Source organism: Lepisosteus platostomus, chromosome 14 (assembly GCF_059453375.1).
Source record: "Lepisosteus platostomus isolate fLepPlt1 chromosome 14, fLepPlt1.hap1, whole genome shotgun sequence".
NCBI classification, from domain to species: Eukaryota; Metazoa; Chordata; class Actinopteri; order Semionotiformes; family Lepisosteidae; genus Lepisosteus; species Lepisosteus platostomus.
In genome coordinates this window covers 38,220,683-38,246,596 of record NC_142624.1, presented here as the reverse complement: position 1 = coordinate 38,246,596, position 25,914 = coordinate 38,220,683, and the positions used below count along the sequence as shown (strand labels likewise).

The following is a 25,914-nucleotide window of genomic DNA, read 5'->3' as shown; positions in this document are numbered from 1 at the left end:
AGGGGATTGTCTCCTGCAGACGCAGAATTCAATTATCTTAACACAGCACGTACGTTGGAGCTCTACGGAGTCGAATTGCACTATGCAAGGGTAAGGGTAAGACTTTTGTCAGATTGTGTGCACAGCCTGCAGATAGCACATTGTGCCACTGTTAGCAATCATGAATATATTGAAATAGCCTTCTAAGGCCACTGGCCTTTTTTCCCCCACACACGGCTGGCTGTTGTGTTCTTCTGCCACATCATAAATAAACACCTCTCACGGTGTGTTCTGGGACGCCAGGCTTGACAGTTCCTTGACGATGTAACAAAAAGGTTTTAAAAGCTTGTAAAGTGTTAGCTGAAACAAATCTGTGACCCCATAGATAGCGTAGAAGAGAACTAATTGTACCTTGAGCTGTAAGAAAGAAACTTCGAATGGGGGAAAGAACACTGACTTTGTGTCAGGGAAGGGATTAGGGAGGGTTACACCAAGAGACTGTTGCAGAGGTGACTGACAGACTGAAGTCAGTAGTGTGAATGTTTTCAGGTTACAGTTCTGGGAGAAATGTTTCTGCTGCTTGCTAACTGCGAGCAAAGCTGTGCAATGAGAGCCTTTGAGGTTTTCAAGCTTGTAGATGCCCCCGCAGTTGGAAATGACAATCTAATAGATGGAATAGAGAAACAGAGAAAACCCTTCAACATGGAGAGATAATTTTGTTAGAAAAACAATATTTGGACAGGAAATCTCCTAAGTCTGAAGGGTTTTATTGTAATCCTTACTTTCATAAATACGGAGAGGATGTGGGGCTTTACAGACTCTGATGTGTTCTGATCTAGCATTTGTTCAGTAATGTTTCTTAAAAAGACAAATCTCAAAGTGCAATGAAAGGCAGTAAGGTTGCGGAGATTAAGAAGGTACAATACATATGCCCTCCAGAAAACATTCAGACTGGTGTCGTGTATCACCCGATTGGTCATAACGGAAGCAGCCCGCTATCGTTTCATGTGCAGGCAGTGGACAAAACTTGAAAACACCTGGGTAAGTTAGGGACACCAGTTTAAAGCTAGGGCTTCCACACAGGTGTGGCTCGTGATCATTAAGCATATTTTTTTTTTGTCAGTGCTTTGTCCCTCGTGCTTGTTTGGTAGTTTCTCTCGGCTCATTCTGCGTCTCTGGATCTCCACTGTGCTTCGCCTGCATTCTCCCATGCTTTGACCCAGCCTGTCTGGACTCGCTTAGGATTCTCACCTGCGCTACGAGCCTGGCTTGCTGCTTCAACTGTGCCCTTGGCTCTCCTGTTTGTGCTTTGGCTCCGTCTTTCTGGCCTTGATCTGTGCTTGCTTACGGCCACGGCCCCAGGCTTCTCTTTGCTGATAGTTTGCAACGTCGGCGTGCCCAACCGCTGTCATCAGCGTGCTCGCCTGTCTTTGCCTGCACTTGGATGCACTCCGCTGCCCCAGACCGCTGCACTCGGACAGTTAAGTGCAGCAGTGTAACATTTGTGGGATTTTCTGGAACAACCCCTGCATCAGCGTTTTCTCAACCAGGTGTGAGCTGCTTGACTTTCTCCTGGAAGAAGGGTACCACATCCCTCTTGCAGAATTGCAGGCGCTGGTAGACTAATGCCACAGCCCATATAGGCTGTCCTGCCTGCACATGGTGGCCCACCAACTTAAGTAACTTTTACATTGGTCTCTTCCATTTTTTGCCCACTGCCTGTACTTTATATTGTGTACTTCATTTTGTCTTTTGGAATACCTCTGATGGGGAGTTATGAATTTTTTGTCGCAAAGAGCAGGTGTTGAAATACCAGTTGCGTGAAGTGCTCAAAACCTCTCGTGATGTATGTTTAATCTTTTCATGTATTGACACATCCGTTGACCGCATGAGCAATTAAAAGAGATTTTTCAGGATTTTGCTTGTGTCAGGCTGGTTAAAGTCTTAATCCTGCATTTGCTATAAATTCTTCCATTTTATTTCAGGATCAAAGTAACACTGAAATTTTAATTGGGGTGATGTCAGCAGGGATTGTGATATACAAGAACAGGGTACGAATCAACTACTTTTCATGGTGAGTGTTTCGCATCCGTTTTGTTTGTGTATAAATGAATTGAATGGTTAAAACAAACTTTTTTTCTTGCGCAAAAAATTAGCTTGTAGAACAGATATTGTTAAAAAATGCGTAAGCATTATAACGAAATTGACCTCTCCGTCTATTTTCTAGCTGCTTTTACCCCAGTTAAGCCTCACTGGGGAGCCAGAGCCTATCCTGGCAAGGCACGCTCTGGGCGTGACGCCAGTCCATAGCAGGGCACACACAGACAGGAACGTACACACTCATACCAGGGCTAATTTTCCTAGAAACCAATTGTGGGAGGAAAACTACAAGCGCATGGAGAGAACGTACAGATTCCAGGCAGATAGCACTGCAGGAATTGAACCCAGGGCTCCAGCACTGCGAGATCATATCTCCAGGCAGCGTGGGTAACGTTCCTTTTTGCTGTGTGATTGGCTTTGGACGTTCAAACCAGTTAAAAGCCCCTTGAAATGCGGACAAACTGAACTATATTCTGCTAAAATGTATTTGAGCAAAGCTCGTATTCTAACCTGCCTTGTTTGGCCTTAATTGGAGAAAACAAGATTCATTGTTCCACGAGATGTGAGTATCTGCCCAAGAGCAGTTTTAAAATGTCATGAATTCATGTCTTTTTGTTGTGGCAGTTAGAAGAGAGCATGGGACTTGATTCTCCGACAGGGACTCTTCCTCAACACTCTTAGCAGATCCGTACGTCTGTTCAAGAGTGTTTCTGTATCTCTAATGAGGAGAATGTAGGTCTCATCCAAAGAGACAGATGTACTTGGTTTTACACCTGGAGCAAACTTGGCTTCATTTTCTTTAACCAAAGGATTTGAAACCACCTATTGTTATCACGATCAGAGGAAATTAAAAATACAAAAAAAAACGTTTTTCTCTTTTGTGCATTTCTCCATGTTTTACCCAGTTAAAAAGCCAGTTACATCAGGTAAATGTTACAGTGGTGATTACGGTAACCATTTGATAAGCTGTGATGTGTCTTGATGCCCATGGAGCTATATTTGTTTGAGTTAGAAATGGGAAAAAAAGCTGCTTGAATTGCACATCATCTGATTTTATGAATTTGTCTCTTTGTACAGTGTGTTTTAGAGATGCATTTTCTTTTATCCAACAATTTTGGAAATACATTTTATCCAAATCATCCAGTTGTGAAATATGCCAGTTGGTATTAGAAACTTGGATCTTTGTTTTGTAAACTTAATGTTTGGAGGCAATGACTTTAACCTGTTCTTTAATAATAGACCATTGTTATATCAGTGTGAACAAATAGAAAAGTCGTATTTAGACCAGTCCTGAGTTACGATTTGAATAAAAAGAAAGCTGGATCATTCAAATTATGCAGATTTGCCCCAGCCATGCCAACGAAATGTTTAATGCTACATATTGAGTTTGTATTCTTGCATTAATGTTGAGTGAATAAAAAAAGCACTTAACAGTCTCATGAGTGTTAAAGAACATACAGACACATTTCAAGTCTTGTATACTTCCCATTAGAGTGATTGCAGAATCTTCTCATTTCTGACTTTAAGTAAAATGTGTGTGTTTTGTTTATACAGGTTGAAGATTGTAAAAATATCTTTCAAATGTAAACAGTTTTTTATTCAACTCAGAAGAGAATTGGTAAGTGTTTTCTTCTCGGCGTTAGCTTTACTTGATCACAGATGAGCTTGTTGCTCCACTCTGTCACAAATGTCGCCCTTACATGTGCTGACCATGTGTGCACCACAGTTGAACAAGCCTGCTTTCGAAACTCCAAGCGTTGGGTTGCTCTCGCACCGCGCCACTAAATCTAATGCTCACTCAAGTGTTGTGATGTGTATGTTTTCATCAGAATGCATTCTGCATTGTTCTGGGGTTTGATTGAGAATGATATTGCTAGCAGTCTGGTCATTGTGGCTTAAATTAATCTACAGTTGACACATACAGGTATTGATGACAGCATCAGCACGAGCTTGGTTAATTTAAAAAATCCCTTGCTGTGTGTTTGTACATGTCCTGTGGTCTGTGTGTTTTTTATGCTGTATGTACGGTATGTGGGCAGTTTCCTAGTGGAATTTTTCTTCAGTGTTTTGGTGTAACAGCAGCATCTAGAATCTGTCAATGTTTTATATTTCTCCGTTCAGCATTGCTGATAAAAAAAAAATATATGCTTGTTGTCAACCCAGACACTAAAGAGGAAAAGTAAAATATCTAGAAGGCATTTTTTTTAAACTCAAGCAGGACTACATTATCTTTTGAAGGACATGAATGATTTGATGAAATAATACTGTATGTGATGAACCTTTAGAACTATTTTTTCAAAAGCAAAAGTCAGTGGTTTCCCCTTCATAATTTGCTCCGAAGCAGTAAAGTTCTGTCAGAGTGCTGAGCTGTCTTATAGCACTGTGAAAGGTCATTTTCAAAGAACTTATAACCATAAAGTTTTAATACACTTACAGGTAGATTTAAGTATAACAATTGATGCTTTCTTAGATAGTCGAATATAGCTGATGAAACTGTGAAATAGCAGGGATGTGGTACATGTCTGACACGATGCACTTTTTGTGTTTTTCCCAATGAGGAGTTAGAAACCTTCCACTTCTGTAAATACCTATTGACCTTTATTGGCTTAATCTTTGTTTGAATTATGAAGCTCGCAACCAGGCTTTGATTGGCAGCTTTTAAGACCTTTTCCATCGTCACAACAGGGTCTCCGCTGCCTTATATTAAATTGAGAGCTGGTGTCAGTGGTGTCTCCATAGAGACGTGAAACCGGAGTGTCTTCTTACAAGACAACTGGGTCTTCTCTCTTCCTGTCGTCATGCCACGCTTTTTTAAAAATTAATTTTCCGGTAGTCCATCGGTAATGGGAACGGTAATCGGGCCGGTTGTTTTGAACGAGGAGGCCGGGCCTTGTTTGGCTCGGCTGCTAACGGCCGCGTTCCTGTGCTTCTCCTCCAGCACGACTCGAGAGAGACGCTACTGGGGTTCAACATGGGGAACTACCGCGCCTGCAAGAACCTGTGGAAAGCGTGTGTGGAGCACCACACCTTCTTCCGCCTGGACAGGCCCCTGCCCCCTCAGAAGAACTTTTTTGCACATTACTTCACGTTGGGTTCAAAGTTTCGGTACTGGTAAGTGTCTCTGTGCGTCAGATTTTCAAGTTGGCTCTCAGCTGTGGAGGGTTTTTGGTTTGATTATTTTTTTTTTTATTACTCATAGCGGTCATGTTGGAAAGGTTTTAAGAAGCATCTTATATTTCAGCAAGCTAAAAAGTGCAGTCCAGGTTACTCTTTTGGCGAGTTAATGTGACTTGCTGGTCTTCTGTCAGGGCGATGTCTCTGCTTCGTGCATGACCCTGACCTCATCCTCCTCGTGCTTTCTCCACGAAAGCTTGTGGTTTGGAGGGGCATGCCTGTATCTCGCAGTGTACCCCCGCAGCACAGCTCGCCCGCCCGCGCGCACGCTCATCTGTGCGCAGTATATCTGACACGCGGGAGCAGCACCACTCATTTTGCAGGATGAGAATGAGGTTTAACCTTCGTGTATCAGGATGGATTTTTTGCACCTTTAAAAGGCATAACCCCAAACAGAACAAATGTTTTTTCAGAATGTTTTATTTTAAGATTTTGTGGGTTAATATTCATGAGCTTGCAGCCCCAGAGTAGACATGAGTGTTATGTTTTGACTTTTAAAATGTAATCTGTAAACTGGCATCAGAGCTGCTAAAGCTAGGAACAGATTCATGGTGCATTGCTTGAAACCCTTAGAACCCAAAATCTTTTCATAATTCCAAAACTGCAAGATTGTAATTAACGTTCCCAAGCTTTTGATCACGTTCATTTTTATCGTGAGTGCGTCATTAAGATGTCCCGTGACGTCCCTCCATGTGCTCCGGTTCTTTCACTTTTCCACTGACCCTTACGTGTATGTGGTGTGAAAGCACTAAACCCAGGACTGTAAGGCGAAGAGGTCTTGAAGATCTTTAGGAAGCGAGAAGCACAGCTGTTGCACTTCTACTTTCACTCACGGGTAGTTGTCGGTAAAAGTAGAGATGTGTTACATAGCCCGTATAATAAAAGGAAGAATAAAGGAAATCATCTGAGAGGAGCACACATGTGAAGAATTCACAGTGTCGGGGATGTGCTGAGATATTTTAAAAGGGGTTTTTATAAAGTCTGCCTCTTGAAGATCATATGCTCAGGGTATCCCGGCAGACCCGCAGTGCTGAGTAATGTTTGTTTGGCAGAATGCTTCCTTTGGATCCGTCGTCATGTGGCGGATGTTGAAGTTGATTTGAACTTGGTGTAACAAAACAAGGTTTTACCAAGTATCTTTACCATCCTTTTCCTTGTTGTTTCCAGCGGGAGGACAGAAGTACAGTCTGTGCAGTATGGCAAGGAGAAGGGGATCAAGGACAGAGTTTTTGCCAGGTAAAGTATAACCTGTCTGGATTAGGATGCACTGCGGAGTTTTTTTTTTGCAGTAATAGTAACATGGATTACTCCTCATGTCACATCTGATCACTTTCACCACTAAAGGAAAAAACTAGTTTTGTGATTGATATACAATGTCCAGGATTTGTATAGCACTCTGTACTATGTACTCTGATCATATGTATAGTACAGTTCAAGGTGTGTGCTTGGAGATGTATGTATCAAGTATCGGAAAAATCTCCAACTTCTCATCCTTCTTCTGTGTTCTGTGTTTGTTACTGAATTTTTTGTTAAAACAGACTAGAATGAGAAATGATGTGCTTTCTATAGAAAGTATGGAGGTTTTTGCTATTAACATTTGTGCTCGTGCAAGAAAGCCCATAGTTAATGTGTGTGCACAAAGTCAAAACATCAGCGTGGAAAACGTTCTTCAAGCAGTTACTAACCTGCACGGTTTTGCCTGTCTGTATTAAGAGTGTTCTAAAGCAGTCCTGGCTATGTTAAAAGAAACCAATTAGGTCGTTCCATTGTAGAGCTTTGAGGAGCATAGACATGCATTGTGGTTAGGCCTTCTTAGAAGTCTCCAAGTTATACAGGAAACGCAAGCCGATATGAGAGGGAGGGACCTGCAGGTTCAAAAGTAATGTTAAAACACCACTTGACAAGCAGCCGAAAGCAAAGGCATTCTGAAGGCTGAACCTGTGTGTATGTATGATGCATGCTGCAGGTAATGACATTTAACAACCTAATGAAACAAGCAAAATGTGTTTCTTTGACGCAGGATGGAGTATATATTTAGTTGGAGCAGAGTGATATGTCTATAGTGAATGTAAATGGTTGTTAGGAAGCCCGAGATGTGCTTTTTATTATAAATGAGCTGACGCTGGAACTTAATATTGTGTGCTAATGAAATAGGTTCCTACTAGAGGAAATAGGTGTTTTAATGTTTTGTTTTTGGGGAGGGGGGTGGCTGGGGAGAAGGTATACGACAGAAAACACAGGGATTTTGACAGAATTCCGTCTCAGGATGGGGACGTTTGTTTTAATGACAACCTTAGAGTGCTGTGGTCAGCAGTATACTTCGCACGCGGTTTGCTTACGAACATAAGAGCATCTAATTTTGTATTTTCATGAGATAAAACTGTGTCTGGTATTCGGCTGAAACCAGCTAGTACTGGAAGCTGTGACTGCTGCCAGTCTAGAGGGTAAAAATAGGTAACAAAAACTTAATAGCTTGCAGAGGGTGGAGTTCCCTACATTTTCGTGGTAGCTAAGTGAAATGAAGAAAGACATCTTCTTCTGTCCCATTACATGCATCTTGTGTTTTTAAAGGCTGTCTGTTGAGGACTGCAGATTTCTAAAATAGCACAAGAATTAATAACGCTTGTATACATTAACGGTCTGAAGTGTGCTGACGATTTTGTAATGCTCACAAGGATTCCTGATCAGATCGTTCTTCCACGGCCACTGCACTGTGGAATTGTCTGTTTTGTTTACCCTTGTGCCGTTTCTGACTTTGTTAACCCTCTAATTAATCACCTCTAAGACATCTTTGTTTTTGAACACCGTAACACGTCTAACTATTCTTCTGGAGGGCTTTTCTTTAGCCTCAGGTCTGAAAAAGGACATTTTGCATTTGATTATCAGTGGAGATGATCTGTTTTCAGCATTGTTTTCAGCCGGGCTTTGTGTGTGTTGATGCAGACTGATTGAAGCAAGGTTTTAATATGTCATTGCTATGTGTCTTATGGCCTCCTGCTGTTAAAAAATCTGCATTGCAAAAAGAATTATGCTAAGGAAAAAAAAAACAAGTGACCTTAAAGCATCTCCCTGGCTTCCTCTGTGTGTGACCCCAGATTAACAAATATCCTGCTGATGGTCAGCCAAAAACAAGAATTGTTGTTTTCTTCTCCCGCTGAACGTTTTACAGGACATGTTAAAATTGATTTTACAGGTCGCAGACTGAGAAAGGGGTCTTTTATACTGTTTGTGTGCATGTTTTCAAGTAATACTGAGGTCAGCCAAGGATAGCAGGGCTTTCCAGTACGGAGCAGGGAAGTGTTTGCACATGGGTTAGAGAAACAAAATAGCTGTGGATTCTGTCGCATTCTTCTTTTCTTAGTGGGAAGCTGCTGCAACACTGATTGTTGTATTATTTGTCCAGAGATGAGGAAGAATAATTGACATTTTTCAGTTTTCAGTGCCGAAGGCTCGGGATAGAATCTGGTAGGGGTCAGAGGTCTGCTCTCGGGCCTGTGCCTCAGTCCACGAGCCCGCCGCGGTTCGCAGCTCTGGGGGACTAGTAGTGGGCGATGTTCCCTTTGCCACATCCCGAAACCGGTCCCGGCTCCGCGCCTGTGCCGCGATGAGCCGCGGGACGGACGTTGAGATCATAGCCAGCCTCCCCTGCAGGTCTCCCAGCAAGCCGCTGGCCCGGAAGCTGATGAGTGGGATGGACTGGGAAACGATGAGCAGGAACTCTGACGAGCGGCTGGAGACCCAGAGCCTGCCGACGCGCTCCCCCCCTGGAACCCCCAACCAGTGAGCCCCTCGCCGGCGAGCCCTGCACCACACACCCACCAGCAAGCACCCCTGGGGGACACCAGCGCGTTTTCATAAAAACCCCTCGACTTAACTACTTGGGCGCTGCAGGATTTGTTCTCGGACTTGATCATGAGTGATGTTCTCTGCACAGATTTGTTCTTAATTACTAGGAATGCAGAAAGAAAAGAAAATTTCCAAATTTGAAATGAAAAAACATTGCCAGATTAACCGTGCCTGATCTGATTTGCAAATGGAGAAAGAGTTGACGTAGTGCTGGGTCTGAAAGTATTCGAAAACCGGCTTAACTTGCCACCTGTATTCAAGCCACTAAAAACTGGTGATCATTTCATTGTTACTTTTACTTTTACTCATCGTAATTTTGTCATGGGTGTCATCCAGAACATAAGAACGGTTACAGCAAGAGGAGCCATTGGGCCCAGTTAGCCTGGTAGTCAGTAGCTAATCGATCCCACATTCTCATCCAGTCGTTTCTTGAAAGATGTCAGAGTATCGGCTCCAGCAACGTTCTGGGCGTCTTGTTCCACACTTCCGCAAGTCTTTGGGTAAAGATGTGCTTCCTGTTCTCAGTTTTAAAAGCTCTTAAATTATCCATGTCAAATAAAAATGAGATTGAATGGTCTTAGTGGTGTTTAACCGCGCAGCGGGGGTGACTGTAATCTGCACTGTGTGCTGTCCTGCCTTCAGCAGGAACTCCATGTTTGCACAAGAAGGAACTCGCCTGCGACCTTCATCGGTGGGTCATCTGGTTGACCATGTGATCCACACGTCCCCGAGTCAAGTCTTTGCCAACCACAAGTCCCCTTCCTCTACGCAGGCCAACAGCATCAGCCTGGACTCCTCCCCGTAAGTTTCCAGTCTTCATCTGTCAGACTTTAAACGCCCGATTCTGACGCTGACAATCTTTCACTGTGGATTTTCTGCATGTCCGTTTTCTTTCTGCATTCCACTAATTCCTAGCCCCAAAAAAAAAACAAAAACGGTAAGCTAGATAATATTTAAGAGGGCCTGGTAATCATTATGTATAGTTTCGATGTTTAAGATGGGGGCTTTAGGTGCCTAAAAAAAGATAGGTACTTTAACATGTGCTGTAGTATTTTGATTCTACACCAACAGCTTGATTAGTCCTGCAGGTCATGTGCTGGCCACAGGGGGCGCTGTGTTGCCCAGGCCAAACGTGCACGCCCTCCTCCTCTCGCTTTGGAGGTGCTAAGCCAGTTGACGCTGAGCTGCTACCGGGGGAATCTCCTTGGCTAGCAGTAGCCAGACTCGAACCAGTGATCATGGGCGAGAGGCTTTGGGGATTCATGGCCGCTTCTTTTCATTGTAAGATTGAAATGATCGTTCGCCCTGTCAGCTGCTTCGCTTTTCCATCCCCGGTTTTCCATTTTCCATTCTTCGGTGTGCAAGGCGGATCCCTTGAGTGCAGGTTGGAAACTATTTCAAAGTTGACCGATTCACAGACTTTTATGTTTGAGTCCAGGAAACTAGCTTAGAATGCATGAAGTCTTTTTTTCATCATAAAAGTTTTTAAAAATACCCCCCCAATGTTTCAAAACATGCAGATTTTCCTTTTTGTCAAGTAACCAAAGGTTTTCTAAGACCCACATCCTCCGTGTTGCAGTGTGTGTGTCAGGGCTGTGTACGTAAGACAGGTCATCTTTGTTTAAACGTTACGTTTGCATTACTGGGTGATGCATAGCTATTAATAGGTCCGAGCAGTGTTGTGCTGTACGAAGCAACTGAACAGATCCTCCCTTTTCTCTTCCTGTTTCAGAAGCAGCTTGGCAGATTTTTCTCTTGTAAATGTAGAGGGGATTGTAAAAAAACAGCAGATGCTGATATTAATAAACTTCCACAACACATATTGGCATTAACATTTTTAGTGCTGGGGTATGTGATATACATATTGGCATTATTAGTGGCGTCCAATCCAGCAATGCTGTGTATTTTAATTTTTTTTATTGTTTATTATGTAAATGGCCTAAGGCGGTAGCTGCATGCTCTGCTTTCAGACTACAAAATAGGCTGCTTTCATGGCTGTCATCTAAGCATTCATAATGAGGCTCAGTCTTGGCTCGGCACACATCAAGAGCTGCATCCTGTGCCCATGGCACTATTGTTAATGCTCAGAGCTTGTTATGCTAATATGTTACAGTAGGATGCATCATTAAATTACTTATTTAACAAAAAAAAACTATTTTTTTTTATCCAGGTGCTGATTTTAGATGTGCTTTGATTAGGATAAGGGTAACTTCAAATGGTTTGTACATCTGAGTTTTGGGGGAAAAAATCCCTTCTGCTTCACTTGGTTCTGTTGATCCAGTGACAGTAGTTTCCTCTAGCCATTGTGCTGAGAAAAAAAACAGCTGAATTAAGGAGGCCGCCCATTTCTTATGACAGATGTTCCTCTCCCTGATTCTGGCCCTTTCTTTCTCATTTGTATTGTTGCTGAAGGCACTCTGCTGTGCTCAGATTAGGACATGGTGTGGTGATTAACCTTAACGTTGCAGGAACCACCACAGTCTTGCAGGACTGCCTGTGGAGCACAGACTAACTTTTAAAAATCTGCTTTTTTTCCCGAGTTGTTCCAAGTGAAAACAGTGCATTGAGCCCATATAAATCATTCTAAATTGATGCAGCAAAAACACACTTTGCATTGTTTCTATATAGCCTGAAAGATAAATATCTGTCACATTTCGTACCTTTTTTAATTATATGATTGGTAGCATCCCGGGATCCTTTTTTTGTCCTCTATGATTGGGAGCCAAAAGAATGTGCGTTGTCATTTGGATCAAACCCTGTTAGCTGAAGGTCTAGTGAAAAATGCTACTATTACAGTGACACAAGGGAGGGAGTGTCTTCTGTAAGCAGAAGAATAAACAAAAGGAGAAAGGGGGCAGCACTTCACTTCAAAAGTGTGTAAAGGTTTAATGCATTCAGAGAATCGCCCTTCTTAGAAAGGACCACACAGCTTCTGAAATTAATTTATTATCTAAACGATGAATTCTGCAGCATTTGTTAGGTACCAGTTCAGAAGAGCATGCCCTTAGCCAGCCCAACTATCTATCTTGAGGTTCTGTGTTTCTTCCCTGTTTCTTTGCATTTTAATTTCCTGAAAGGACAGATGAGACATGGCTTTTCTGAGGCCAGCTAGCAACCACTTCACTTTAGCCCGGCATCTCGGATTGGATTTCCCAGGCTTTTAAAATACTCTTTCTGCTTCTACAAGACAAGGAATCTTTCTCCTGAAACGTCAGCTTAGGAACCCAGGTTTCTGACCTGGCTAGTGTCACAAATCAAATGAGTTTGCTGTTCTGGGCCCTGGTTCTGCATAACTTAAATCTACACCATTGTGCATGAGGGCGTGGTTTGATCCTGGTAGTGTGGACTGGCGTGACTTCTCAGGCACTTCTCAGGCACAGCTGATGAATTGTGAACCGTCTGAACAGTGACATGACACTTGCACTATTTATATTGTCTCACTTGTACAAACATGTACAACTGGGAATACACCGTTTTAAAAAACAGTTGTGTGATCTGTGAATCGAGTTGCATGTGTTTCCACTTGTTTTTTCCAATATTCAGAGCTGCATATTCCTGAACCATGTTTATACTCATTCTCATGGTGTTTTGCTGCCTGATTTCAATTTGAGGTCACAAGAGACAACTGTAGATGGGCAGCCCCCAGCACTACCACCCAAGCAGTCTAGAAAGAACATCTACAACCAGATAAATCAGTCGCACTCCCAGCAGGAACTGGATAACCACATTAATGAAATGTATGATGTTCCTCTCGCATCAGAAAAATCAATGGTAAGATTTCTTTCATCTTGTGCAGAATGCCTCTCTTTGTTGAGGTGTCAGCTGTGGGCTGTGAAATGGACAACTAGGACATTGTACGTCTTTTTAATATCAATGTGCTTTTTGTTTGAGGGGGTTCTGCATCTTCAGTCTTTCTTCCTAAGCATTATTTATGCTTCAAATCCTTTTAAGATCTGGTTTCATAATCTTAAAGTGTTTTTATTCAGCCTAAACATGACCCAGATGGAGAACGTGGATTTCTGCAGTCCTGTGCACAGCCTGCTCTGTGTTTGTTTCGAGTGTTGAAGCACAGTGAAACTCACAAATGACCATAAAACACCCTCTCTCTCTGGATCCGATTGGAATCGCTAAATCTCTGAACCCAAAACCAGTTTTTACTCCCTCTCCTTTGCCTTGAGTTATGTTTAGTATCCGGCAGGCCACACTTCCCTAGTTTGTAGTTTGAGGATTATTTCAGGAAGGTGACTGTATATCTGCTTCTTTTTATTTCTCCTTTAAAATAGCGTACCCTCCTCGTCTACATTTTAGGAGGAAACACAGCATGTTTGTGTTAAGGAAACTTCTCCTGTGACAGCAGGACCATGCCCTTGTGGCTGTGTACATGACTGCTGCTTTCAGCTCTCAGTCCAGATCTGGCTTTATTATTCAGAGACTTGTGAAATGTCTGTGTCTGAAGGACTGACCAGCAGACACTGCTTCTTCAATGTGTATTACATGCATGTCCCTGTGATGTGTTTTATAGCTGAATGGGGTTGTTCCACATGACAATCTAGTCCTTATCAGAATGAGGCCAGATGAGCACGGCCGTTTTGGATTCAATGTGAAGGTACCTCCTTTTTTAACTCTGAGGATTTTTAGATGCAGGTGCTAAATGTAAAGGTGGATGCTTCTAACTATTTTGCTTTTGTCCGTAGGGTGGTTCTGATCAGAAAATGCCTGTCATTGTGTCTCGAGTGGCGCCGGGAACATCGGTATGTATTGGTTTCCCAAACGGGATGAGCTTGATCTTGATCTTCACACAGCCGGGCTGCTGTCGGTGCAGCTCTCTAGTGTGTTATGTGCAGCTCTTTCTGTGGCCCGCCTGCAGAGCAGTGGTAATACTATAAATTAACGTGACACAGAGAAAACGCTTTTTTACTGCCCCGTGGTCTGTGCTCTCATGCACAGATGAACTGCAGCTCTCCAGTCGTGCTGCAGTTCTGATTTGGTCTGTGTATGGTAAGGAAGCGCACTCCTGTTCATTCTGATATGCCTGCTGTGCCGGTCTGGGTGTTACAGGAGAGTGAGCATTGCTGGCTCAGAACAATGTCACGGGCATCTCCTGGCGAGGCACTGAGCTCACGAGGCTAAGAGGAAGCTCACTTGTCTCCAGTGAAGTCCTCGTGGTGTCTGAATTTTAGGCTTGAGCTGCTCTGTTTGTTACACTGGCTTTTTCTTGCCGGTGTTTGAAATCTGTGGCTTGTAGTGTAGGTGGGGTTTAAATCTGCTTTAATATGACATTTTAGCCTAGCGTTGTGTGATTTGCTGCGCCTTGCCACCGTGTTGATACAGGCTTGGCTGTTTCTCTCTCCTCCAAATTCCAGGCGGACCTGTGTGTCCCCCGCCTGAACGAAGGCGACCAGGTTGTGCTGATCAACGGCAGGGATATATCGGAGCACACCCACGACCAGGTGGTCATGTTCATCAAGGCCAGCTGCGAGAGCCATTCGAGGGAGCTCATTCTGCTCGTCCGACCCAATGGTGGGTGACCTGGAGTTAACTGGCCATGCCAATTAAAATTTGGAAACTGCAGCCTTCATGCCATAGCTGAGATTGGTAGATTATTGGAGAACACTACGGTTTTGCTTTTGCTTTTTGCCAAAGCCGTGGGGCTTACCGAGCACTGGGGTTAAGGACTGGCTGGTGGTGGTCTTTTCCAGCTATCTATGACGTCGTGGAAGAGAAGATGGAGAATGAGCCGGACTTCCAGTACATCCCGGAGAAATCCGCCCTGGATCCCACGCAGCTGGACGACGATGCCTGGCGAGATTCGATGCTGCAGTTAAAAGAAGGCCTGAGCAACGGCGCTGTCCTAGCTCAGTTCGATGTGAGTCTCTCCTCCCATTTCAATCATCGCGCTTGCGGTGCAGAGCTGGGTTATTCCTGCATTTCCACTGTGCCTCACGTCTCCCACACAGCCCTTCCACCTCCCCTGTCCCGGTATCCCCACCGCCCCCTTGCTTTCCTGCAGTCCCATGCCTCCCTGGCTCTGGGGTGAATCCAGGTGTGTGCAAGTGCCAGGATTGTAACTGCAGACCCTGTGATCAGTCTTTCAGGCTTCGCAATCTAAAGAGCTGTTATCAGCTGCACTGTGCTGCTCTATCCCCCTCAAGGGTCAGATCCAGTGTTTCCTCTACGCTGTGCTCGCACACAGGTTATGAAATCAGTGTACATAGGAAATTGAACTGCGCACAAAACATTAAATCCCCCCAAAAATGTGATGATAAAACAAACTCATTTCAACTCTATCATTGAAAAATGCTAAGTTGACCGCACGAGACTGGCTGCGAGTGGCTCAACTTGGCTGTGTGCATTATTATCGCTTCTCGATCATCGATATCTCTGCTCTCGCAGTCTACCTCCCTGCTCCTGCTCGCTCCACACTCGTTGAATCGCTGTCCCTGTCTTTTGGATCTCCATGCTTCTATGAGGATGACTATATTAACAAAGAACAATTTCAGGTTTACAATTTTACATACACGCAGTTTAGTGCATACAAGTTTTTGTCACTGGGGAAAATATTTGCAAAACTTGACATTTTTGCGCTCACAGGCCATTAAAGAACATTGATCAGATCCCACACACCCTTTGTTAACTCTTAATTCTACTTGTATACCTGCGGTTCAAACATACGGTATTGTAACTGCTGATTTCCCCGTGTTGCATCCTCTTTTAGATTCAGGGTGTAACTTACGTTGGGTCCCTGCTCTGTCTCACTGCTGGTTTAGTCCTCTCTAATGAATAATGCTCTGTGCAACTGTTTTACCTGTGAATTAAAAAATTATAGAATGCAAACTTGAAATGAGGTTTGTCTTGGATTAATTTTTTAGCCAAAGGAATGAACAATCTGGCAGCAAAAAAAAAATAGATGTGGCCTGAAGATGTAAATTTCACATTGGATCGGTCACATATTCATGTACAAATTAATTTTTAATGCATGCAAGCATCTCTCATCTTAAAGGACTAAATAGTGGAAACTAAGAGCTTCTGGTTTCAGAAGTTACTTTAAGAAAAAAAGACTAGCCAAAGTGCTACTAAGTTTTTAATTCTTCAACATAGAGATGTGGATAATAATAAAACAAAGAATTAAGATCCCAGATACAGTGTTTGAAGTATTGGTATACAAAACGTTTCCCACAGCAGGTACGGAAGGCACGTATCTAAATTAAATCCTATTGCTTCCTGTTTTTCATCAGACGGCCTCAACAGTTTCCTGTTTGGGTAAGTTGGTCATGCACTGTTAGTAAAACGTTCTTTGAAGCTAGTAAGGTAAAAGCTGCAAAGGATTCTCATGAGCTTTTTGTATTCTAATAAAAGATGTATATTCCACTAAATTAGGCTTGTCTGGGGTGATTAGTCATGATTTATGTAAATTCATGAAAAACAGCTGTAGTTGGTTTTGTTTATTCGGTTGCACTGAAGCTGCAGAAATCTTACGTTTGTCTTTCATCTCATTTTTAGCAACTTTACCGGAAAAAGCCTGGAATGACCATGTCTTGTGCCAAATTACCTCAGAACATTTCCAAAAACCGCTACAGAGACATCTCCCCGTGTGAGTATGACTGTTCCGATTTTTGTGAGAAATTCGGAGTGTGTTGTGGCACACGCAGGGTAATGCTCTGAACCTTTTGTGTGTTTTAGATGATGCAACACGGGTTATTCTGAAGGGTGCGGATGATTATATCAATGCAAATTACATAAATGTAAGTGTTTTGGAGTTTTTTTCTACATGTCGGCTATGTTAGGGCATTGTAACAACAGAAAGGTGATCTGATGCTCGCTTAGGAGAGTCTGCGGCATGTGAGCTGTGCCACCGTTCATCAAGCTTCGGCTGTAGTGTCAAGAAGAACGTTTCCACCTGTTTTCGGGATTCTTTATAGCCTAATCGTCCGAGTCCCTGGTTAAAGAATTGCTAAGACCGAATTACAAAACAACACTTTTCTCCATCGGTACAATGATGGGAAAAAAAAAACTTTGTCACCAGCCTGCTCACTTGGAACCGATTTATTTAACTGTCCTCGGTACCTCTGAAATAGCCCTTCCAACCTCCAGGGGAGAAGGCGAGACAGTTTCACTGGGGGTCTTTTGTCTCTTACTGAAGTATCATTTTCCCCCCCGATAAAGGAAGCTTCTGAACATGAATTAGCCCCTAAATAATCCTCATTCTATTGTGCTTTTATCCCTTCTCAGATGGAGATCCCCTCCTCCAGCATCATTAATCGGTACATCGCCTGCCAGGGTCCTCTGCCCAACACCTGCCCAGATTTCTGGCAGATGACGTGGGAACAGGGCTCCTCCATGGTGGTCATGCTGACCACTCAGGTGGAAAGAGGCAGAGTACGTTCTTTTCATTCCCTGTCACTTTCCGTTTCTGTGGTCGTCATAAGGAAAAAAGCTGACCGCATTATTTTATCCCAATAAGACTTTTTTGGAGGGTTTTTGTTAGGCGCTCAAAGGTGTTGTGAAGGTGTGCCTCATGGGCCTGTACTGGGGGTCACATGTCCTTGGGTACGATCTGAAAAACCTAAGTATGTGCAGGTAGTTTCATGCAATGCTAGATGTTGGAATGGATAAGAAATGGAAATTTAACAAAACAGTTGAGGTTATCGTCACGTTCCTTAACCCAAACTTGTCTGTTTAACTCGGCCGAGGGTGTGGTGTCAAATAATGGCTGACACTCGATGGATTTCTTTTTAGATCAAGTGTCACCAGTACTGGCCGAATCCTTCTGGGAGTGCGTCTTACGGCAGTTTTCAGATCACCTGTCTCTCTGAAGAAGGGAATGCTGCGTTCCTGGTTAGAGAGATGACTCTCACAAACTCGGAGGTAGGATGCACAGCGACAGACGCGCCTTCTGTCACTCCTTCCTGTTTTCTTCCTGTTTTTTGTTGAGGGTGATTATGAGGTTGTCCGCGGTCAGTAATCCCCTCTGCTGTCTGTCCTGTCGCCCTGGGCAGAGCAACGAGAGCCGCCACCTGACTCAGATCCAGTACGTGGCCTGGCCGGACCACGGCGTTCCCGACGACTCGACGGATTTCCTGGACTTTGTGAGCCTGGTGCGCCGCAAGCGAGCGGGCAAGGACGAGCCCGTGGTGGTGCACTGCAGGTGAGCCCTGAGAGACGGCCGGCGGCCTGCGCTCCCTTCGGGATTTCCACGGGGGAACCCGTCGTGCAGTCAGTGGGACAGCTCTGCCTGCGTCGGTGAACAGCAGGAAACCTCCAGGCGTGTTCTGTTCACTCGAAATGAAGTCGCGCCTCAGAGTCCGTGTCGAGGTGTCGGGCGGGGTCTTCAGTGATCCGGCTGGGTGCCGGCGTTGTACCTTGTCCCCATGTGGACGGAGACGTGGACGGAGAGTTACTAGCAGTCATGGCGAAGGGGCGCGATCGTCCCGTTGCTGTAAACAGCTCCCTGTGCCCTCGGCTCCTCCAGCCCTGTGAATACGGCTCTCTTTGGATTCTTCATTTCCGGGGAAATGGCGTTCGGTTTTTATAGATTTTAACTGACCGCATTCTTTTATATCAGTTTCTAAACTTCTTGGGTTGTTGCGTTTGCATAGTGGGGAGGAATATTCTGACACATCCTTTGAAACAGAGAACCTGCGAAAAACTACCTCATCCGTGCTTTTGCCCCCTTTTATGAAACATTTTGTTTTGTCCACAGTATCGGATATTGATCTGGCCTAGCATTTTGAAGTAGTCCAAAGATCAATTTCAGGTTACGTACTACTACATGCATTGTGGCTTGCACATTGCTTTTGTGTGAAGTGTAGCCATATGATTGCATCAGTTTTGTATGGCCATAATGTTCTTATTTATTGGACATTTTATATTCAGTTATTTTTTCAGGTTGACTTATTATTCTTTTCAGTGTGCTTTAATTGGATTGGGTACTGAAGACAGACAGCTTCAGTTTTAATATTTTTGTTATTGTCATTATTATGAGATTATTAAGCACTTCTTTTAACAGGACCATGTCATTAATAGGCTATCAGTGGGTTTTGCAGAGGGGAGTGTGCCCGTTTTGTAATTAACCTTGCTGTTTTCCAGCTCTTAGAATGAAAGGTTTTAAAAGCTTAATGACAATTAAAGCTTTCATTTAGCTTAATGCTTGTATGACATAGTCACATACCCAGTGCATACTTGGCTGGTGAATGAGGAAGGGAGTGTCTGCTATTTAAAGAATTGCAGTATTTCTATTACACTGGTTAGGAATTGAACCACCACAACTGTAATTAAATCTTACCACAATCACGTGATTTGCCTGTAATACAGAATATGATCTCTATATTTGGTAATGATTATGATTAATGAGATGTGGTCTAAACTGGGTACTAGTTATTTTAAGATTTATTTCAGTGGATACTTTCCTAAAATCACAAAAGAGAGCTTTTTTCATTCATCTACAAGACAAGGAATGTCATTGTAATCATTGGTATACTTTAATCATTATTGTAAGTGTAGCTTTTGTAATGTACAGTAAATGCACGGTCATCTGTAAATATAAGTAATCAAATCTATATTTTAATTTTGGTCCAGTAATGTTTAAAATTGTGCATAATAGATTGCGTGTCCATCAGGATGTGCCTTATTCCTTGCTGGTAATGTCATGTCCTAGGAACACTTGCCTTCTACGTGCAGTACAAATACAACTTCAGGGTGTGAAGCCGTAGGTGATTGTGGCTGGACATGTTGTTTTGAAGAAGTTCAAGTAAGCGACTGCGTCAGCAGGTGTAGGCTGCAAAGGAACAAGGAAAGGTTTATTCCCTGCTGGAAAGGGAAGAGACGCAGCGTTTCGGCTGTGGAGCTGGGTTCGTAACCCGCGGCCGGCAGAGGAACCCTACCCCGTTGGGCCCCTGAGCAAGGCCCTTAACCCCAACTGCTCCAGGGGCCCCGTATAAATGGCTGACCCTGCGCTCTGACCCCCAGCTTCTCTCTCGCTGCCTGTGTGACTCATGGAGAGCAAGCTGGGGTCTGCGAAAAGACAAATTCCTAATACAAGAAATGGTATATGGCCTATAAAGTGATCTTAATCTTAATCGTATGGTGAGTCGGTTTTCAGCATGTCCCTGTTCTTCCGAGATGTATTTAATATATCTATATTTAAATTGATTTGTTTGTAAATTACATGGGCCAGTCCCATCCCACCCATTCAGTGAAATTTCTGCAGGGTTTTTCCGATATTCCGAGCACTACTCACTTCTCCCTTGTGTGTATTCCAGCGCGGGGATAGGCCGGACCGGAGTGCTCATCACCATGGAAACAGCTATGTGCTTGATCGAATGCAACCAGCCTGTCTATCCCTTAGACGTTGTCAGAACAATGAGAGATCAAAGGGCTATGATGATTCAAACCCCTGTAAGTATGGCATTTCCCCCCGCAGTGATCTTTGTTGAGTAACTGTGTAATGTTATTTTTCTGAACTCTCGTAAGAGGTTTTGAAGCTTAGGACAGATAGCTTTAGGATGCAAAGTAAAATAGATTTTTTAAAACTTACTTAATAATTGTTTAATTCTTCAGAATTTGAGCATTTCTTTTCGATACCAGCTGGAACAAGGAACACATCTCTTCCACTGTCTAAGCTGATGAATAGATAAGTTCTATAAAATAGATACAATTATTATAGACAAGCTTTTAAGTCTTTATTGTGTGTCATCATTTTACACAGAACAGTCACCACGGCCATAGTATAAGACTCAACATTTTTAATATTTCGATCCTGGGAGCTACAGTTTGTGAGTTCCACAATGAAGAAAGGTTCAAAATAAGCAGAGGCTATTTTTGTGAATTTGATTTGTGATTATCTTTCATTAATACCCAGCAGTGTGCAAACTGCATCAGTAGATTTCAAAAGAGAGCAAGCAATGCCTGACACAAGACCTGGTTCCAGTGTATCGTATATGGACATGCATATGGAGTCGCACTCACGGACCCTCACCGTGCATCTCCTGCTCTTTCTGTGCTGTTTTTCAGAGCCAGTACAGGTTTGTCTGTGAAGCTATCTTAAGGGTATATGAAGAAGGCCTGGTGAAACCGTTCAAGTCAACACTGTACAAGTAACCCAAGGGGAAGATGTCTTAATCTGGAAGGCTGTGGAGTTCGCTTTGCTGTCGGAACTCCAGGGGCCGGAAGCAGATTTTCACAGGAAACGATCAAGAAGGAAATCAAGTCAAAATGGCCACTTGGGAGCTGGAACTTTTGAGAAAACTTAGCACTGTTGCACTTTATGTTGGAGGAGAAAAAAAAAAACAAATTGTAGAAGACTTAATGTTTTTGGTGAAAAATTGAAATATTTTGCTTCTTTCTAAGATGATAGGTACTTTAAGGAAAGTGAGTGTTCAGGGTAAATAGCATATGGAGTTTTGCTGTAGTGCCATAACATGACCATAGACCTTCTCAATAAGCATTTTACTTACGTGGAATAGTTGCCATTGCACAGGGTTAAAAATGAGTCACTATGCTTGAAATTCATTATAAATCTATCAGAGTGATATTCCTTTTTTATTGTAATCCCTTATTTACAGTACTTCTCAATTTTAATTTTAGTTTGTGTCAACCAATTGTACTAAATCAAGATGTATCTGGAATCTTGTTTTTCCCTGTAGGCCTGCTAACAGATCAGTTAAAATGAATGCAGTTACTGCGGTTAATATCCTGTTAGTCTTCTGTGAGAGAATTTGCTTCATTTTAGGTCCTATTTAATTTTTGGAGTGAAAAACAGGCTCAGATGTTCTGACAATAGGTACTAGGTGCTGAAAGGGGAAAGCAGTTTTTTTGGTGTGGCTTTATGTACATTGTACCTTCAGTTGATTCGTAGGTAATGCCACTCTGATGGAGATAAAACTGCTGGAAAATTATTCTTTGTAGCAGAATGATATCATTTCCAGCTTTATACCTGCCTGTAATATAAATAACTGCTTTGCCTAACAAGAAGAGTCTCTTTGGTACGCTGCTGTCTGAAATCTCTGCCTTTAAACAGGTGGGCATTTAAAGTGGAGAAACTGACACCTGACTAAGGCTTTTTCAGTTCAAACCTTTGTTAGGATTTTTGTTTCTTTTTGTGAGGATTTTTTTAAAGAATGTAGGGAACAAAACTAATAAAGACCCTTTTCATTTCATTGACCGACTTGTCAGGATGGTGTTAAAACTTGAGCAATTGTAATAAAGGCTTTAGCCAGGTTTCCATACAGAGCATCTCCTGCTAGATTTAATCTCTTCCAGTGGCCTCTTTTTACAGTACCCTTAAACGGTGTTAAAAAATAGCATTTTTCCTCTTAAGTAACTGTGTGGTGTTTTCCCAGTAGACTTTTAATTTGAGGTTTTTATTTTATGGGGAGGAGTATGTGCGTCATGGTTTTACAATGCTTGTACAGTCAATTAGTCTCCACAGGTGGTGCTCTAGTCCATGTGATAGAACCCGTTTAAATTGCTAGATTGTGTTGGAACCTTTAAGCATACGTTATAATTAATTTCTTTAACCCTATCAAATATGATTTGAATAAACGACTCTTTAATAGTTCTTAAGCATTATTCTAAACAAATTCGACACCTTAAATTGTCAGTGCATTTCTGTGCAGCTTTTATTCTGCATCACATGTACAGTTGTCCTTTTTCGCCCAGTCCTGGTGTTGGCAGTAGTGCTTCTATGAGATTTCTACACGTGTGTGTGCAATTATTGAACATTTCATTTGACCTCTACAGTGTCAATATATATACAGTAGGTGATTTGGAAATGCCAGCAGCAACAAGCTTGACTGTGAACAATCAAAACTATTTTTCTGCTTGTTTACATGCCCTAACATCATTTCAAGAAGTGTTTTTTTTCCAGTATTAATTATCTCGCATTAAAGCTTAGGTGTGCCACTCAGTAACTCAAGGGGAAATATCCTACCATCTTTTCTGTGCAGTGCATGTGGATGACAGTGGCATCAGTTGGTTTTTTCCCAGTAGTGGAACAGCAGTACTTTATTTTCATAGTAGATGTTCAGCAGGTTTTTATGTGTAGCGTAGCTTTGTAGTGATAAAGCCCCTCCTTTACCTGCTGCAGTTTCCCTTCAAGACTGATGAGCCTTGGCTGATCAGGGCACATCAGGCCTCTTCTGAGTCAGTTAAATATTCTTGCCGACAAGTCCTGACCCTTGTGAGACTCTTTAAGAGACTCTTTCTGTCAAGTTAGCAAGTTGAAGCTTAACCGATTTCTATCACCTGTCCAAAATTTCTCAGTATTTATGTAAAAACCTATAAATAAAACTTGAATATTGTTTTAAAAAATCAGGACTGGGTTATGGACAATTTGATTTAAAATACCTTTGACTGTCCTGCAAGTTTTGTTTGACAAAACAAAGTAATAGCATAAGCTGTATATTTAGGTTATTCTGGAATACTGGAGGGTGGGATGTATTTTTGTAAAAGAACTGCCTTGGCCTTTGTGGGAATGGACAGTACTTTGCTGCAGACTTTGTAGCCTTAATGCTGCTTGGGAAGAGAGAAATGTGATACAGTTGTACCATTGTTTGCTAAAACACATGTAGAAGAAGCTGAAATCTGTAGTGCCACTTCTTGGTTTTGTGTACATAAACTAGACATTGTAAATACCTTGCTGTATATTAAGATCTTTAAAATGAGAAGGAAGATGACATGCGTTTAAATATTTTTGTAAAACAAAAACATTGCAATTACTAAGCCGTTTTTTCCACATCAACAAAGGAGGGAAAAAAACACATTGGGCCGCATCTCAGAAGTTTTACATTGACTAAAATGCTGTCTGTTAATCAGGATCTCTGTAGGAAAGAATGTACCTGTACGAATGCATGTCACTGGAACATTGAATGAAAAGAGCCCAGCAAGTCACAAATTTCACATTTGATTTTGTCAAAGCCAGCAGTTTATTATTAAGTACATTTTATTGCAATTCATGCTCAAGGAGCGATGGCTGAAAGTGGTAAATGTCTCCCAACCACAAGTCAGGTCCATTGTGCAGAAAATAAACTAGTGTCATTTAGGGCTGCAATCAGGTTATTTTTTACAAACGTAGTTTTCAGTTTTAACATTGCTGCACCTTATGAAGGTTCAAGCAGAGATTTCCTTCTCAAGCTTTGAATTTGAATGGAATAAACTAAATTTCAGTATTTTATTGTGGCCAGGAAATTAAAGAGGGATTCAAGGTGGTGTGAAATGGAAGTATTTTACTTCTGAACAATTTCTGACTCTTTTGGTATTCTCTGTTACCTGCTTATATTTCGACTAAATTAATTTTGTATTGAAGTAGTGTAAACAAACTAATGAGTAATAGTATTAATCTGTTATCCCTTATTTTATGTTCATTCTTGTATTAGAACGGGTAACATGAGAAACTGATAACTAGAAAATGTACAGTAAATATTTTGTAATAGGATTTTAATCAGAAATTAAATATTTTGAACAATTAAATCATGCAAAGTACTTAAGATAATTTGACATTTTTGTTTTTCTGAAGTTTAATAAAGTATTTTATGAAAAGAAAGTAACTGAAAAGTAAGGTGGTTGGTGCTTTTTTTCATTTTGCCTCTAAATAGTGAATTTTGCCACTGATGCAAAACTAACTTACAGGCAAGATGTGCACTTAACAGTCATCAGTGCAACATTCAGAGATGCAGTATACAAAGGATAAGATAACTGTGTTCCTAATATTTCCTTTCTGAGATAGTTAATATCTTAATGTATAATTACATAGATCTGAGACAATTTTGGAGTTCTTTTAGTACTAACAAAACAATATACAGTACCTTGTATTTTTTTAAGAGTAGTTCTAAGGCTGGTTTTGCCAAAACTCATGTGTTGAGTTCCTCACTCCTGAAGTCTCATGCTAAGGTATGATAACCTTCTTTCTAGGGGGTGCAGATTGCTTTAAATCAGTTATTTAAGTTATTAAATTTATTGAATTATTGTCTCTTAAGCAGCTGTTTACAAAAGCCATTTATACCACATGGTGAATGGGTACCACACACATTTGAAAGACAGTTCAGTGATTTGAGTACACCTTGCCTAGATCAGCTCACAAAGAAGTAGGTCTTCACATTTGAATTGGTGACAGAATATTGTTATGATAATTGTATTCCTTATAAAAATGTTTTCTAAATCTGCACAACTGTGGTATAAATAGGCTTCATAAATGTCTGCTTAGGGTATACTTAAATATTGTGAAAATCTCTGTTCTTTACTGACAGTCTATAGAAGGATATAAAGCTGTTTACTTGTATCATGCTGTACAAAAACTGAATGTATCAATCTGACGTGAAAAAATTCATAAGGTAGAGTAATGACTGTTGGACTTTAAGGAAAAATATTTTTTCATACCATTTGTAAAAAGAAAAGTTTGTAACACTTCCATATATATATATACATTTGTATGTGTGTGTGTATATATACACATACATGAAGGTTTAAGGCTCAAGTGTTTTCATTGTAAATAAGAGCAATATTATAAATATTGTGAATTTAGTGCCAATGTTCTGTAAAGTTTAAAGTCTTTATTTCTGCTCAGAAATTGAAGTATGCTAGTTTGTTGTCAATTTCTAGGTTTCTTCCAATACTCCTTTGCTGTTTTTATTTTTGTTTAGGTCTGTGGAACGTTTGCGAATGGTATTTAAAAGATAATTTCACTTTGTGTTTGAAATTGGCAGTGTGCATTATGTAAAAAAGAATTCATTTTGCCACCCACTAGTGAATTTTGAAAAATCATTGTGGGTCGCAGTGGATATTAAAAAGCATCAGTAAATTTTTGGTAAATTGCTGTACAAA

At 41.8% G+C, this 25,914-nt stretch overlaps 1 protein-coding gene across 7 annotated transcripts in view; it reads left to right on the top strand.

Annotated features, from left to right (window-relative positions):
- Positions 1-25,914, top strand: part of ptpn4a (protein tyrosine phosphatase non-receptor type 4a) — a 64,737-nt gene extending 38,823 nt beyond the window's left edge. For 6 of the 7 annotated variants that reach the window (XM_088606193.1, XM_088606197.1, XM_088606194.1 and 3 more), the window contains 19 exons: positions 3-90; positions 1,965-2,053; positions 3,634-3,697; positions 5,018-5,190; positions 6,421-6,489; positions 8,905-9,033; positions 9,742-9,900; positions 12,711-12,870; positions 13,622-13,705; positions 13,794-13,850; positions 14,463-14,619; positions 14,799-14,965; positions 16,600-16,690; positions 16,780-16,841; positions 17,329-17,475; positions 17,836-17,964; positions 18,096-18,244; positions 20,358-20,493; positions 21,109-25,914. In XM_088606193.1, coding sequence (XP_088462319.1) covers positions 3-90; positions 1,965-2,053; positions 3,634-3,697; positions 5,018-5,190; positions 6,421-6,489; positions 8,905-9,033; positions 9,742-9,900; positions 12,711-12,870; positions 13,622-13,705; positions 13,794-13,850; positions 14,463-14,619; positions 14,799-14,965; positions 16,600-16,690; positions 16,780-16,841; positions 17,329-17,475; positions 17,836-17,964; positions 18,096-18,244; positions 20,358-20,493; positions 21,109-21,195 — 2,197 coding nt within the window. In that variant the 3' untranslated portion in view covers positions 21,196-25,914. The remainder of the gene's footprint in view (positions 1-2; positions 91-1,964; positions 2,054-3,633; positions 3,698-5,017; positions 5,191-6,420; positions 6,490-8,904; positions 9,034-9,741; positions 9,901-12,710; positions 12,871-13,621; positions 13,706-13,793; positions 13,851-14,462; positions 14,620-14,798; positions 14,966-16,599; positions 16,691-16,779; positions 16,842-17,328; positions 17,476-17,835; positions 17,965-18,095; positions 18,245-20,357; positions 20,494-21,108) is intronic. The other variant, XM_088606192.1, reaches the window with a different exon arrangement.